The sequence below is a fragment of the Alligator mississippiensis genome, chromosome 5, assembly GCF_030867095.1.
Source record: "Alligator mississippiensis isolate rAllMis1 chromosome 5, rAllMis1, whole genome shotgun sequence".
NCBI classification, from domain to species: domain Eukaryota; kingdom Metazoa; phylum Chordata; order Crocodylia; family Alligatoridae; genus Alligator; species Alligator mississippiensis.
The window spans coordinates 46,034,074-46,047,947 of record NC_081828.1 but is presented as its reverse complement, the minus strand read 5'-3'; the positions used below and the strand labels follow the sequence as shown (position 1 = coordinate 46,047,947).

Below are 13,874 nucleotides of genomic sequence, written 5' to 3'. Positions count from 1 at the left end.
AGGAGACGAACAGGAATTAAATGAGGAGGTTAGGACATCCCTATCCCTTTTTAGTGTTCCCACTCAGTTCTGTTACATCTCCTCACAGTGGGCCAGAAAGTGCTAGTTTCACCAGTGTAGCACTTGGCTTCACTCTGTAAACTGTCCCAGCTGCTTGTCACTCCATTTTTCTGTCTTCTGGACACAAAAGGAAATAAACAGACCATAGAAACTTCCCAGTCAGATGCAACATAGCACTCTGCACTAAAGGAGAAAACAAAGTTGGAACCAAAGCAGCTAGTGGTAAGCTAGTTTGCATTCAGAGTGAGCTGCCTCTCCAAGCAAAGTTGTCCATAGATCCCTATAATATGCACTTCCTTGGTTTCAGGTAAGAGCTGGAGAATTTATTTTTCTTCTTCTGTGCTGCCCTGATTCCAGATCCCAAAGAACTTTGGCATCATTCTTGGGAATTCCTAGAAACACTGCCTTATCAGTTTTCCACCTTTTGTTTAAAACCTCAACATTTTCAAAACAGAGGGCATCAAATAGCCTTGGCACTTCAGTTAGATACAGAGAAACATGGCAAGTTATCAGGACGTATACAGTGAGCTTTAATGGTCTCCAACTCCTCGTGCACCCTTGGGACGAAAGCTGCAAGGCTGTAACATACCATTGGCAAGCGGCCCCTTCAGAGAAGCAGCAAGCTGCACTAAATGATTGGCCTTCAGACATTCTGTTGCTGCAAAAAGGACAGGACTCAAATCTAGACCATTCAGGATCTGACATAGCAGATGGGACCTGGGCTCAAACAAATCCGTACAGCATGCTGACCTGATAATGTGCTGCAGAGGGCAGGGAAGGTGGAAGAGTTATGAAATCACAATATGGAGCTTTAACTTAACTTTGATCTAAAATAAAAAAACAAAAGATAATCAAAGACTAAACCATAGTTAAAAAGCAACAAATACGGCTAGAAAAAGAATTGCATGAGGAATGTGGGTGTTGAGGATCTTCCATCTTTAGTGGTAGACAAGGAATGGAAAGGGGGCTGAGCCCCACTGTTCCCTACCTAACCTGGATCTAACTAGTATAGAGGTTGCCCTGACGCGTTGTAATTACAGTGTGTCAGAGCAGACTTGATTGAGTCTGCTGAAGGGTGGCAATTACAGTACCACGCTCCAGCAGTCTCCCATGTCTCATGTATCAGCATCCCCATGCTTCAAAGTGGTGGCAGGGGCACTTGTAAAGCTCACAGAACGGGGTTCAGTTCAAGCACCCTCTCTGCCATTTTGAAGTGCAGGGATGCTGATACATGAGATGCTGCGGTGCTTTAATTAGAGCAGCTCTCGGAGCCACTCTAAACGAAGCACTGCTCCCCACCCCACTCCAGGAACACATATAAAAGTGTCCCTAGAGGCTAACAGGGAGCCAAATGCCACTGCTTTCCACAGGCTTTCAGTGCAAGTGTCAGGAATGCACAAGCTCCCAAAAGCAGCAAATCAAAAATGGTCAGCACTCAGTGGAAAACTAAGGTCTATTTTGTATCTGTCTGCATCTGAGGGAATGCACTCTATATACTTCTGAGACAGTTAATGTGTCCCGATTATGTGTAATGACTTCATAAATTAGCTGTCCGATACCAGGACTCAGCACCACATCCAGAAAATTGGAGCATGCAAGAACATCCAGCGACCACATTTGCTGTTGATGAAAGAGGTCCCTCGCATCCACCAGTGCATACTGTATGCATGACTCCACAGTACATACTGTACTGAAGCAACACATCTGTTTCAATTCATCAATGGCGGAAACCAGCCAAGTTATATTAAACAAATCATCACTAGTATAACATTTCCATAATTTCTGTGACAATTACTTTACTGCAAAAAGCATACTTCCCCCAAGGCCTGCAAGGCATCTAATTTTCCTCAGTGTTATTTCAATCACCCTATGTGCTGCTTCTTGATGAGTGAAAAAGGTGTGTGTCTCCTTAAAAAGAAATTAGGTTTAAAGTGTTAGAAATCTTTCCCCACAATTATTTTTTGACTTCCATTGTCATAGCAACTAGTAAGGTTCCATACATGTTGGCAACAAGACTACAACTTGACTTTTCTTTTCATTCATTTTTTTTCCCCTGTGAATTTACTGCTGACGATCAGTCCCGACAGTCCTAGAGACTGAAATCCTCTATTATCCACTACACAGACGCAGCAAAGACATTAGCAAGTCAAGCAACTGTCAGAACCAGAATAACCTTATGGACTGTGCCATGAGGGTCTCTGATCTGGGAAATACATCCCTCATGCGGACCTCTTAGGTTGTAGCACTTTCATCCTCATTACAGCCAGTCTTCCCTCACCAATCTAAGATGTAGTTCGATCTCACTTGGATGATCAGGACTTTTGGCTTCGGGAGAAATCTCTAGTTTGGAATAGAGAGTAGTCCCAGATTACAATACAACCATGAAGCAAGTGCTCTGTGGTTTCCTCCTATCCCTTGGGTAACCTCCTAATTAAGATAAGAGCATACTGACCCAGATCCTATTTTACCTAAAATAGTGGTGGCTCAACCTCTTTTGGCCAGCAGGCTGGATGGGCAATGCCCAGGCCTTCTTTGGGTTGGATCCAGCTGGTGGCCCTGATTTGGCATGGGGGGTGGGGGAGCAGGGAAGGTCACAGCAGGGCACAATCCAGCTGCACCAAGGGGGCCACGGGGCATCCTGGCTCCAACCTGTCCCTGTGAGGGGGGAGCAGGGGGAGGAAAGAGGGGATGTGGCCCAGCCCTGTGCAAGAAAGGGGCATGGGGGGGGAGGGAAGGGGCAGGGGCCAGCCTCAACCCAGCCCCATTGGGGTGGGAGGGGGCTTGCCTCAGCCCAGCAGCAGGTAGGCGGGGAGTGTGACCCAACCTCATCCAGCCACAAGGGTGGGGACTGAGGGTGTGACAGGGTTCTAACCTGCTGAGTGGGACTTGGGAATTTGGCAGCATGGGAGGGTGGCCATATTTATTGCCATTGCTCTCCTGCCACCACATTTCCAATCTGTGGGGAGCCCCACAGGCTGGATACTGTTAGTAATTGTGCGCAGAGAAGGGGGTTTCCTTCTCTAGCAACACAGGAAGCACAGCCTGCACCTTCAGGTGCCCACAACTTCCCCCATAGTAACTAAGCATGATAAACAAGCTTAACGGCAGGCTTGTGCCTTATTTGGTAAAATTATTTAAAATTGTATTGTGACTGGAGCTTACCCCGCAGGCTGAAGAAGAGTCATGCAATACTAGTAATTTTCTGCTAAAGCTTTGCGCATGTGAAAATCTCATGTAACCAGAGAATATAAATACGTGTGTGAGAGTACAACTGGGGCCCCTCTGCCTTCCTAAGGTCAAGGGACCTTCGGCCAAATAAACTGGAAAGACCACACCCTCGTCTCCTGCTTATTTGAGTCTCAGCTGGGAAATGAGCCCCGTTGGGGTCGGAAGTATTCGCAAGTGTTCCCTTACCAGGTTGGGACCTTAAGCGAATAATTTCTCCGCCAATACCTATGGCTCTGTGGTCTGCATTTAGCCTGTGGTCCAGAGGTTGAGCACCCCTGACCTATGATGTATAAAAGCGCTACCTAAATATCAAAATGTGGATGTATAAATGGTATTTTGTGCCACTTACATAGATTTCAGATCCTATTTCCACTTGTATGATTAGACTCATCCTAAAAAGGCTCAAATACTCTGTAGGCCACATACACTTCATTATGATATTACTCCATAGACTTGCACAGAATTACTGGTACATAGCCTCAAAAGGTGAAACAGGGTCAACACAGAACGTAAGTGGCCCTAACCAATCCCTTCAGAACAACTCTAGTCATGCAGGTCAAAATAGGATCTAAAATCCATGCCAGAAAAACAAAGGACCTCTTACAGATCTACATTTAAACCTGCAAGTAGCATTTAGATCACAGAATCATAAAAAACAGAGTTGGAAAGGCCCTAAGGAGGTCCAGCTAGTCCCACCCCCTGCTCAAAGCAGACCATCCCCAACTAGATCATCCCAGTCAGGGCTTTGTCTAGCTGGGCCTTAAAAACCTCTGAGGATGGAGATTGTACCACCTCTCTAGGTAACCTATTCCAGTGTTTCACCACCCTCCTAGTGATTTTTTTTTTCCTAACATCCAACCTAAACCTCCCTTGCTGCAACTTGAGCCCATTGCTCCTTGTTCTGTCATCTGTCACCACTGAGAACAGTCCAGCTCCATCCTCACTGGAACCACCCTTCAGATAGTTAAGGGCTGCTATCAGATCTCCTTTCAGTCTTCTCTTCAGCAGATTTATTAAAGAAAATAGGATTTTTTTTTCATTTTCTCCATACAGAATTCTATCAGTGAGAGATCTAACATTACATTTAAATGGGAAAGTACCAACTGTTTGAGAAGGGGGTTAGGGAGCCTTTGTATTAGAACAGTCAGATCAATTCACTCCCATAACAGCAAACTTCTGAGACCAGCCAGAAAGGAGAGCTAGTGAAAAACTCTGCAGCGCCCAAACACTTCCTGGGCTACAGTGGTCCCCCAAACAACATGAGTACCAATATATCTTCCCATTGTTGCTTGTTCTCCAGCTCCAAAGCCTCATTCAGACCTGCTAGCATGCACAATGAGGCACACTACCACCTATTCTCTCAACATGTTTCCTCTCCACATACAGCTCACTTGTATTGTACTTTTTGTAGAGGTAACAGTTGTATTATAATGGGCTGATGCATACTCCTGAGAGGCAGCCCTACCTCCCCTTTTAAAACAATTAAAAAGTATCTTTTGTCCATATTCTTAGTTTCATTCTGAATGTCTCAGGTGACATGGCTCCTTTTGCTTCCACTGGGAGATCTTTTAGACTGAGGAAAAATCTTATCAGTGGAAAATTTCCCTTTTTCAGTCAGCCTTGGTTTTTCTTAATTTTAAGCCACTATTTTAAATTATCCTTTCCTGTACTGCTTTAAGCAATTCCTTGACATAGGGAGTCATGATATAGGCACTGATACTTAGGAAAAGATTCTGGAAATGTTGACAACATTATTTGGCAGAAGACAAAATACAAATGTGCCTGCAGAACATTCTGGTCCTGTCTACTGGTTGATGAATAAACAAATCAGACTAGTTGTCTAGAAATAATATCTCAACTTGAACTAACTGAAATAGTTTAGTGGACAGTCAGTGCCAAGACTTCTAAAATATATCTAGGGACCTACCAAATTTGTGGTGGAAATGGGATGTGTGGTGGCTCCTTTAATCTTGCAGGTTCCCCTGCATGCCCCCCCTGCTGTTGATTAGCCAAGGGGCCCCGACAGCCTTGCTGCTTGGTTCTGAGCAGCTGGGAGGTAAAAGTGGCATCATATTTAAAACGTAAACTTTGCCTCCCTGCCAAATCAGGAGCAAGTGGCATGGCCCCTCTGCCAATCGGGGGGGGGGGGGGTGTGTGCACAGGGGAACCTGTAAGATTAAAGGAGCTGCCGCACAGCCCACTTCCACCGCTAATTCAGTAGGTCCCTAAATATATCAAATGAGCTTTGCTGAGTCGGAATACAGGCAAATGTAGTAACACTGTATCAATATTAGGCCTGTGCAAATAGGGAAGTATTCGATTCGGATTCAGCTGATTCAGAGGACAGTAATTTGATTCAGATCACTGTCCTGAATCGATTCAGCCGAATCAACTTCAGAAGATTTGGCGCCGATTAGGAGCGATTTGGATCAGCCAAGGAGAGGCAGGCACAGCCAGGTGGTTCCTCTGGCTGTGCTTGCCTCTCCCTGGGCAGGGGCAGCTGTAGTAGGAGAAGCTCCTATGGCTGGCCTGCATGGCCCCATCCCCTGCCTGGCCCAAGCCTAGTCCTGGCACTTCAAAAAGCCTCGCACTCACTGGCTGTAGCAGGAGCTTTGGGGGCTCTGTGGTCTCCTGCTCCCCGATCCCTGCTCCCCTGGTCCCAGCAGTCTGGCAATTTTTTTAAAAAAAAAGCCCTGCACTCACCAGCTGCAGCAATGGGGATCAGGGACTGAGGGCTCATGGCAGAGCCCCCTCCCCTGCCTCCCCCCACACAGTGTGGGGCAGCAGGGATTACCCCTCCCTCTGCCTGGCACCTGTGCAGAAGCTGCCTCATGGCGCGAGTGCAGCACAACTCAGCAGGGCACCACATGCTGCCTGGGAGCTGGGGCCACTGGGGCTGAGTGGTGCTGGGGGCCGGCTGACCCGTGGACCTGTCCCAGCTCCCAGACAGCACACGGTGCCTTGCCAAGTCATGCTGCACCTGCGCCACGGTGCAGCTGCTGTGCGGATGCCAGGCAGGGGGGCAATCCCCGCTGCCCTCCACTGCCCTGCGCTGCGTGGGAGGACTCTGCAATGAGTCCCCAATCCCTGCTGCCAGAGCCTGTGAGTGTGGGACTTTTTTCCCCATGCCCCCCTGCACCCCTCCCTGGTTGGACAGCTTGTCCCAATCCCTCCCTCCCCCATGCTTCTTCCTTCCCCCCTCTCCCAACCCCAACAGACTTACCAGCTGGAGGCAGCTGTCAGCTGCCTGTTTAGTCTATGGCTGAATCGGCTAAAACTTTTCTGAATCAATTCGGATGCTTCAAATCAATTCGGAGCTTTTACTTGGTCTCCCGATTCAATTCAGATTCAGAGATCCGATCCCTGAATCTCCTCCAAACCAAATCAGTTACTGAAGCTTCACACAGCCTTAATCAATATCAAATTATACTAATATAAGGTGTTACAATGTAACAGTTCCATCTGTATGCTCCTGTACCAATACAAGTACAGCAAACCCTTTGCAATTTTAACCCTGTTTCAATTCAGGGTAAAGTTACTATGACTTAGCACACCTTTATCATTACAGGAGCATGCAGACTTAAGAGTTATAGTGAAATAGCTGATGCATACTGCTGAGTGAAAGCTCCCTCTCTCCCCTTTTAAAATGATTAAAATTCATGTTTGTCCATAGCCCCAGAATATTAATATAGAGTGGGCTGCTACATAGTAAAATAGAGTGTACCAGGATCTGCCCATGTCATGAACACTGCATAAGGACCTGTCAATGACAGAAGTTACTGTATACTGAATATATGTTTTATCTACATGAATGCATAAATCTAATTTAATAGGGAGTGGGAGAAATAACAATCGAAGCATGAGGGAGCGGAGAGAAGAAGAGAGAACAGCCCCAGATAATGACAGCTAAACACACACTTGAAAGAAAATGGATAAAACTTCCAGTTTGCAGAGTCTTGTATACAGCCTCCAATAAGCTGCAAACCTCATGCTCCCAACGCTGGAAACTAACAGATCACAGGACTATAAATGGTGAAAAAATAACTTGGCCTCAAAAAAAAAAAAGGGGATAGGAAGAGCTGATCAAATGGATGAAGAGCTTTGAGAAAAACCTCTTCCTTTTCCCCCCTCTCTCAACCCAAAGCTGGAAGAGAAATGGTTTGCAGTAAAGGGAACAAACTATGCCAGCCAAGCTACAGAGATCTCATGGACAGGGTGTCTAGGATAGGTAGACCCATGTAGATTTATGGTTAAATATCCAGCAAGCTACATACGTGTTTTGTTCCTTTAAATCTTTTTTTTCCTCTAAAATCCTTTACTTCCAGTAAATAACCTGTTGCTTTAAAAAAAGGACATCTTGTCACTGGGTATCCTTATCATTGCTCCTGGAGGTTTTTAGCTTAAGTCACACTTGCTTAGGTAATCATAACTGATTCATAGGAGACTGAAACTCAGGGTCCAGTTTAAGAGTACAGGATTCACGTGAGCAGTGGCCTGAAAAGGGACAAGGGATTTATACTACACAAGGGACTTGCAGGAGGTCAGAGATGGAAATAACCTAGTAATTGACACAGGGTGCAAATTGAACTCAGACTCTTTTGCTTGGGGGGGGGGGGGGGGGGATTGGGGGGTTGACATGGAAGCCTTCACATCTTCACCAGAGTTTTGAAAGTGCAACTTGTATTGTACAAGTAAACAGAAAGCACAAGAATGGCTACAAATGTACCCATATGACTTTTCCAGTGTGATAACTTTGTTTTTGGGATCAGACTATCGTCACTTTCAAAGTTGCACTGTTCCCAAAGAACATTTTTTACTCTTCATCCCTGATTAATTTACCCCAATAGTTCTTCCCCAGGAATGATTTCTCATGGCTTCATTTGTATCAATAAGGCTTTTATCAGATTGGCCTGGGATACTAACAAATGGCCTGGAATTCCAAGGTAATTATATATTCCAAGCCATGTAGACTGATTAACAAGCACAAGCAACAGAATTCTAACAGTCTTACTTTAAACAACTTACATGCAGATTTCTCACATTTCCTCCACTCTTTTCAGTTAGACAGTCTTCAGATATGCAAGACTAGAAATATTACTTTAATACTATAGGACCCTCCTTACCAGACAAAACCATCTTCCCCCACAAAACAGGAATGGGTTCTGCCCCCCAAGACTATTTTTTCCTCTTGGTGGACTGACTCATGAGCAGGACACACATCAGAATTCTGGCAGTAAGTGTGAATTCATCCCAAGTGAAACACTGGCTTCACTGAAGTCAATGGCAAAACTCCCACTGACTTGGGTTTCATGCCACACCTCTACATAAAGTGCGAGTAAAGCTTGACTGATAGATAAAACATCACAAGGAAGTACAAAATTGCCTATATTAATATTTTGTACTTTTAGGCAAATTTTAGCCATTTGCCATTACTAACTGTAATGTAATGTACTTTTATAACTAATTGTAAACGTAAAATAAGCCAAGAAATACAATACTACTATGGCATACACTGGGAGCTAAAACCATAGCTCTACAAAAACTTAACAGTTTAAATGAAGACAGGGAAGAAACAGAGAAAGAAGTACGACACACACAAAGCCACAAGAATAAAGTTATAGCAATGTTTCAGTAATCTCCAAATTTATGACAAGGTTCTGTTTGGCTACAGTGCTTCAGCTGGCATATGTTCAAATACTGTTGATCCAATGGATCCCCAAAGCTATACCTATACTATCTGCCTTAACTCCTTAATTTACCAGAGAAGTGCATCTACCAGAATTCACCAACAGGAATTTAGGAAAGTGATATGAGATTGCCTAAATAAGAATATAATCTCTAAGAAGTGTTGTGCAAATTTTCATGGTCAAGAGTAGCAAGGATTTCTATGGAATATTTCACCAGAGAAACAGAACTTCCAATAGCATAGTGTCCAATAATGTTGTACTGGGGGTAAAGTGCCCCATTTCAACACTAACCAGATGCAGTATAGCTCAGCTTGTGATATTAGACAAGGCAGTAGGACTGCAGGCCTCTGCACTATGCATTTAAGAGCAGACCATTGCACCGGGAACCAAGTTAAAACCATAGGACGGACAAGTTAGTTATCCAAAGACACTGTTCTGATCATTGAATGGTACAGAACATTGGTTTTCTAATATTATCCCATGCACTTTCCTTTTTAAATAAATAATATTCACATTAAACATTAGAGAAAAGATCACTGAACAAAACAGATCCAAGTGAATGAAAAAAGCTGTTAGGTAACCACAAAAAACACAGAAAGCTTACAGTCCTCATCAAATGTGGTTCAGACATTCCAAATTGTGAAAAGTAAGAGAAGTAAAGCATTTCAAAATGTTTACAATATGTAATTTAACTATTACTGGATTTTTAAAAGTGTATGTATTTTTTTTCAACAAAAATGCAACTCTGCAACTCATTTTACAGGAAAAAAAGTCAAGATTATGTTGAAAATATTTTCAGACAATGTGCTAATGCATATTGTTCCTCTTCCAGAAAATGGGCAGGTTCTAATCACATAGATTCTTTAGCTAGACAAAGGAAATCAACCTACTGCTATAATATCCAGAGTGTTGTCACAGACTTTGCGGATCTCAGCATTCTTATCATGCATCAGGTCTATAAGATATGCTGGAGCCTCTGGGAAGCAATGGTTAAGGATGTAAAGTTGATTTTACCACAGTCATGGATTCTTCTAACTGGAAGGATTTATTAGGAATCACACTGGGGAACATTCTGCAACACATGAGAGTCATGAGCTTCATGTGCTAAGTCAGCTAAATAGTCATATAAAACTCCTGAAGGAGATATACATTCCTCTTACTGAGAAGTCTACATATGAACACTGTGCTACAGGGTTTACATTTTATTCAATATTTAGCATTTCTGTGAAATAGATTAGGCTCTTTTTAAACCTTAAAGGCAATAAAAAAAAAAAGTTAAAGACTGATTTCCAAATTATTTGTCCCACATAACAATAACATTTAAAGCATACGTGTAGGGAAACCTGGAATATACTTCTACAGGTCTGATCTTGGCTAGATGAGTGAGATGTTACTCAAACTGCATTTTTGTTGCTGTTGTTGACTATGTGACTATACAGAAGTAAAAACAGATGCCCCTCCCCGCAATTAAAAACAACCAAGAATGGAGGTATTATAGTCAGGAAGACTATAGGAAATGGAAGAAATGGATGTTGGTGCAAGATACTGAAGTACTTCAGTATAAATCATATAGTACCTTCAAGGCCTTGCTGGAGAAAACAAAGGAAAGATTGGCTACTGTTAGATCTGGAGAGTGCATTCATTACCTGGAATTAGAGGGTGAGCAGACATTCACTTAATGGCACAATCATGCCACGTGCATGGCAGGAGGTACTATTGTTGGGGTTGGGGCCACTGCCAGCAGGGAGCCCAAGGCATGGGTTTGCAAGTGCAGGATGGGAAGGGTGCAGGGGGGTGAGGTGGAAATCAACTGACTGACTCCTCATGCCTGGCACTCAAACACAGACTCCCTGCTGGGACCCCAGGATCAAGAAGCATCTCCCCAGTCCCTAAGTCCCTGTTTGCTGAGACTTTTACAAAGCATGTGTGAAGCTCAGCTGCTCTGGGACCTGAGGAGTAAAGGCAGTCAAGAAGAGTTGTATACTACTGTTAGCTCCCCAAGATCCATTGTTTTAAAGTGCCCTGCCCCACATCCCTACAGGGGGTGTAGAACAAGGCAGGGGAGGCTGCCAGGCACAGGGGCTGCTAAGTTCCCATAGAAGGAAATCCCTTGACTGTCTGCCCTGCCAGGAAACCTTACAACCTGTTCCCCTGGCAGCCCATTTTTGGCATCAAGACTGGAACTGTCCCCATCCCATTGCTGACTCCCATCCCAATACCAACAATCAGCTGATGGTCAGCATCAGCATGGGCATGTTATTTGTGCAAATTATGGCCAAAAGGATGGTCCACATATTTTATGGAACATCTTTGTGGCTTGTCTGTCACTTTATGGCTCCATAAATCAGCTGTACATGTAGCATTGCTACTATTTATGACAGAATTTACATGTTAATCACACCTTAATTGTAACATGTGCCAGGGACCTAACAGTTTCACATGATGATAATTGCAGTGAGCACAGGTAAATTTTATATATATAGACTGCTATATATAAAAAAAATATACAGAGACTGCTGACTACTATAGACAGGAGACTGCTGTCTGTCTGACACTGGCCCTGACCAAGGTCAGGGCCAAAGTCAGAGCCACAGCAGCTGCCTGCCCCTCACCCCTTTGTATATTAATCTAAGACAAGGGGCTCCCCCTGATGTTGACTGGGGGGACAGACACAACTTGTCTTATATTTGACTAAATATGGTAAATCTATAGCAGAATTGGTGCAACACTACTAAAACATGCAACTCCTTCCAGTAAGTCCCAGGATCTCTCAAAACCTTCTAGCCTGATTAAACAAAGATTGTAAGCAAGCTCCTATGGGGAAAAGAGCAAGAGAATCTGGGCTTAAAGAAAAAAAGCACTCTTAAGAACTACTACTTACTTATTATAAGAGTGGGAGAGGGACATGATGGGCACATTTGGCTATTAAGTGACCAGACTTGAGATTTGATATCTTGTGACCTTTTAGAACTAGAAGGTATTCTACAATATTATACCCAAGATCTCCCAGGTTTCCACACAGAATATATTCTTAGTTCAGTAAAGACCAAAAATATCAGACCATAGACTGCATTATATTCTTGTATCTGGAAGATATTTTAGGTGGCTTTGGAATCATTACTATTACTCATTGCTTATGTACTACCTACAGTGTGCTAGACATTTCACAGAATGCAAGGCAAACATGATTTGACATGAAAAGCATACAAATCTGAGACCCGATTCAAAAAGCCCACTGTAGTAAACGTGCCCTTCAACTGACTTCAGTGGGTCTAGACTGGGCCCCAATTTAAATCATATTTCAAAACAGGAAAGATAGCAAGAGGAAGTGATAAATGGAGAACTGGAGTTCTACTTAAGTTCTTTCAAATTGAGCAAGTCAACGAACTGAAGCAAAAATGAACAGAAACAGAATGGCCATTAGCACAGAAACAGACTAAAAGAAAGAAAGCAAGGAACTGAAATCAAAGAGAGAGCAGAAGGATAGGAATGGTTTGTGAGAGCAATACACACAACAGGAACTCTTGGGGTAGGAAGTAAAAAAAAAAACCCAAAAACCTAGATGACAGTTGCTTTGAAGAAAAGAGAGGAGCAGGAGGAGAGATGAGAAATGGCAGGAGTGTTAAAAGTTGACTCAATTTTACTTTTCCCTCTGAGCCTGTTAAAGCTGAAATTATGATCTCTAACGTACATGGCTTTACAAGGAAAAGGGTATAAGAAACGGTCATACCCAAATATTTCATATTACTCTTTCTGTAGAGTACACAACATACATACAACATTGATAACATGGTGTGATACAAAAAGTTATCAATGCTCATTTTAACTACCATATGCAAGCCATCTGCATAATATCTTCTAAAGATCCTTGTATCTTATACCTAAAATATTTGGACATTATTTTGATTGAAATGATACCAAATCAATCTTACCTTTAGTTTACAAAATTACAGTGAATGATTTCCATCACATGAGAAGCATATGTAGAAACAGCAGCAGATTAAAAGCACTGTAATTCTAAAGGTTTCACATTTAAAAAGGATACGAGTCTCCTTGATGATGACATCTCTAGTGGCCTGGTGAAAGACCATCTGGTAAAAGACATAAATGATTTGGCAGACAAACTCATCATCTTCCTGTTGAGCTTGAAGAAAAGAGAAAAGCATTTCTTCAAGTCACTGAAACAGAGTAGGCTACTACTATATATTAACAAGCGCTGTGTCAAGCTCTTAGGTAAACTGGAGGGTGCAGACAACATATTGATTGCAATTTTTAATAATCATTCCCACCCACAAACACAAAGCTTTCAGAGCTTCACCCAACTTCCAGTCAGCCTCAAGACTCCAATTGACTTTGGTAAGAACTGGAATGGTGTGGAAAAAGCAAGCTGACTAGACCTTTGCAGAGGCATAAACAAGGTTCTGAATCCTGGGCAGCAGCAGCAGCAAAGGCAGTAGCAGTTAGGTTGGCACTAGTGGCAGCACAGTTCTTCGACCCCCACCACACTGACACCCAGTCATGTCCCTGTTGCCCATCCATAGTTATGCTCCTGGACCTTTGTTCAGCACAGTCTCTGCCAGTGATAGAATTGCATCACCACACTCACATAAAGGACATCTGTAGCTTCTCCTAAGTTACACTTGGAGGTGGCATCTAGGTCAACTGGGAAGTACCTTTGAAAAAAATAGTCCCAGAAGGAACTGGATAACATACCATTTAGAAGTTCAATGAGTGCTGGAATGATTCCAGATTTGGCTAGAAGAGCAGCACAGGAGTCATCCATGGACACAGTTCCAATCATTATTACTACTTCTAAAACAAGGTCATCCTCTGCAGAACCTGGTAAATTAAACAGCAGATAGCTGTGTGTGTGTAAGAACGCCCTTTGCTGAATCTTTG

The 13,874-nt window shown here is 43.3% G+C and overlaps 1 protein-coding gene across 1 annotated transcript in view; it reads right to left on the bottom strand.

Moving 5' to 3' along the window:
- KIFAP3 (kinesin associated protein 3) overlaps positions 1-13,874 on the bottom strand; it is a 107,602-nt gene that overhangs the window by 41,416 nt on the left and 52,312 nt on the right. Inside the window, exons 15-17 of the mRNA XM_006276127.3 lie at positions 13,689-13,814; positions 13,021-13,119; positions 9,866-9,951 (exon numbers count right to left, since the gene is read on the bottom strand). Coding sequence (XP_006276189.1) covers positions 9,866-9,951; positions 13,021-13,119; positions 13,689-13,814 — 311 coding nt within the window. The remainder of the gene's footprint in view (positions 1-9,865; positions 9,952-13,020; positions 13,120-13,688; positions 13,815-13,874) is intronic.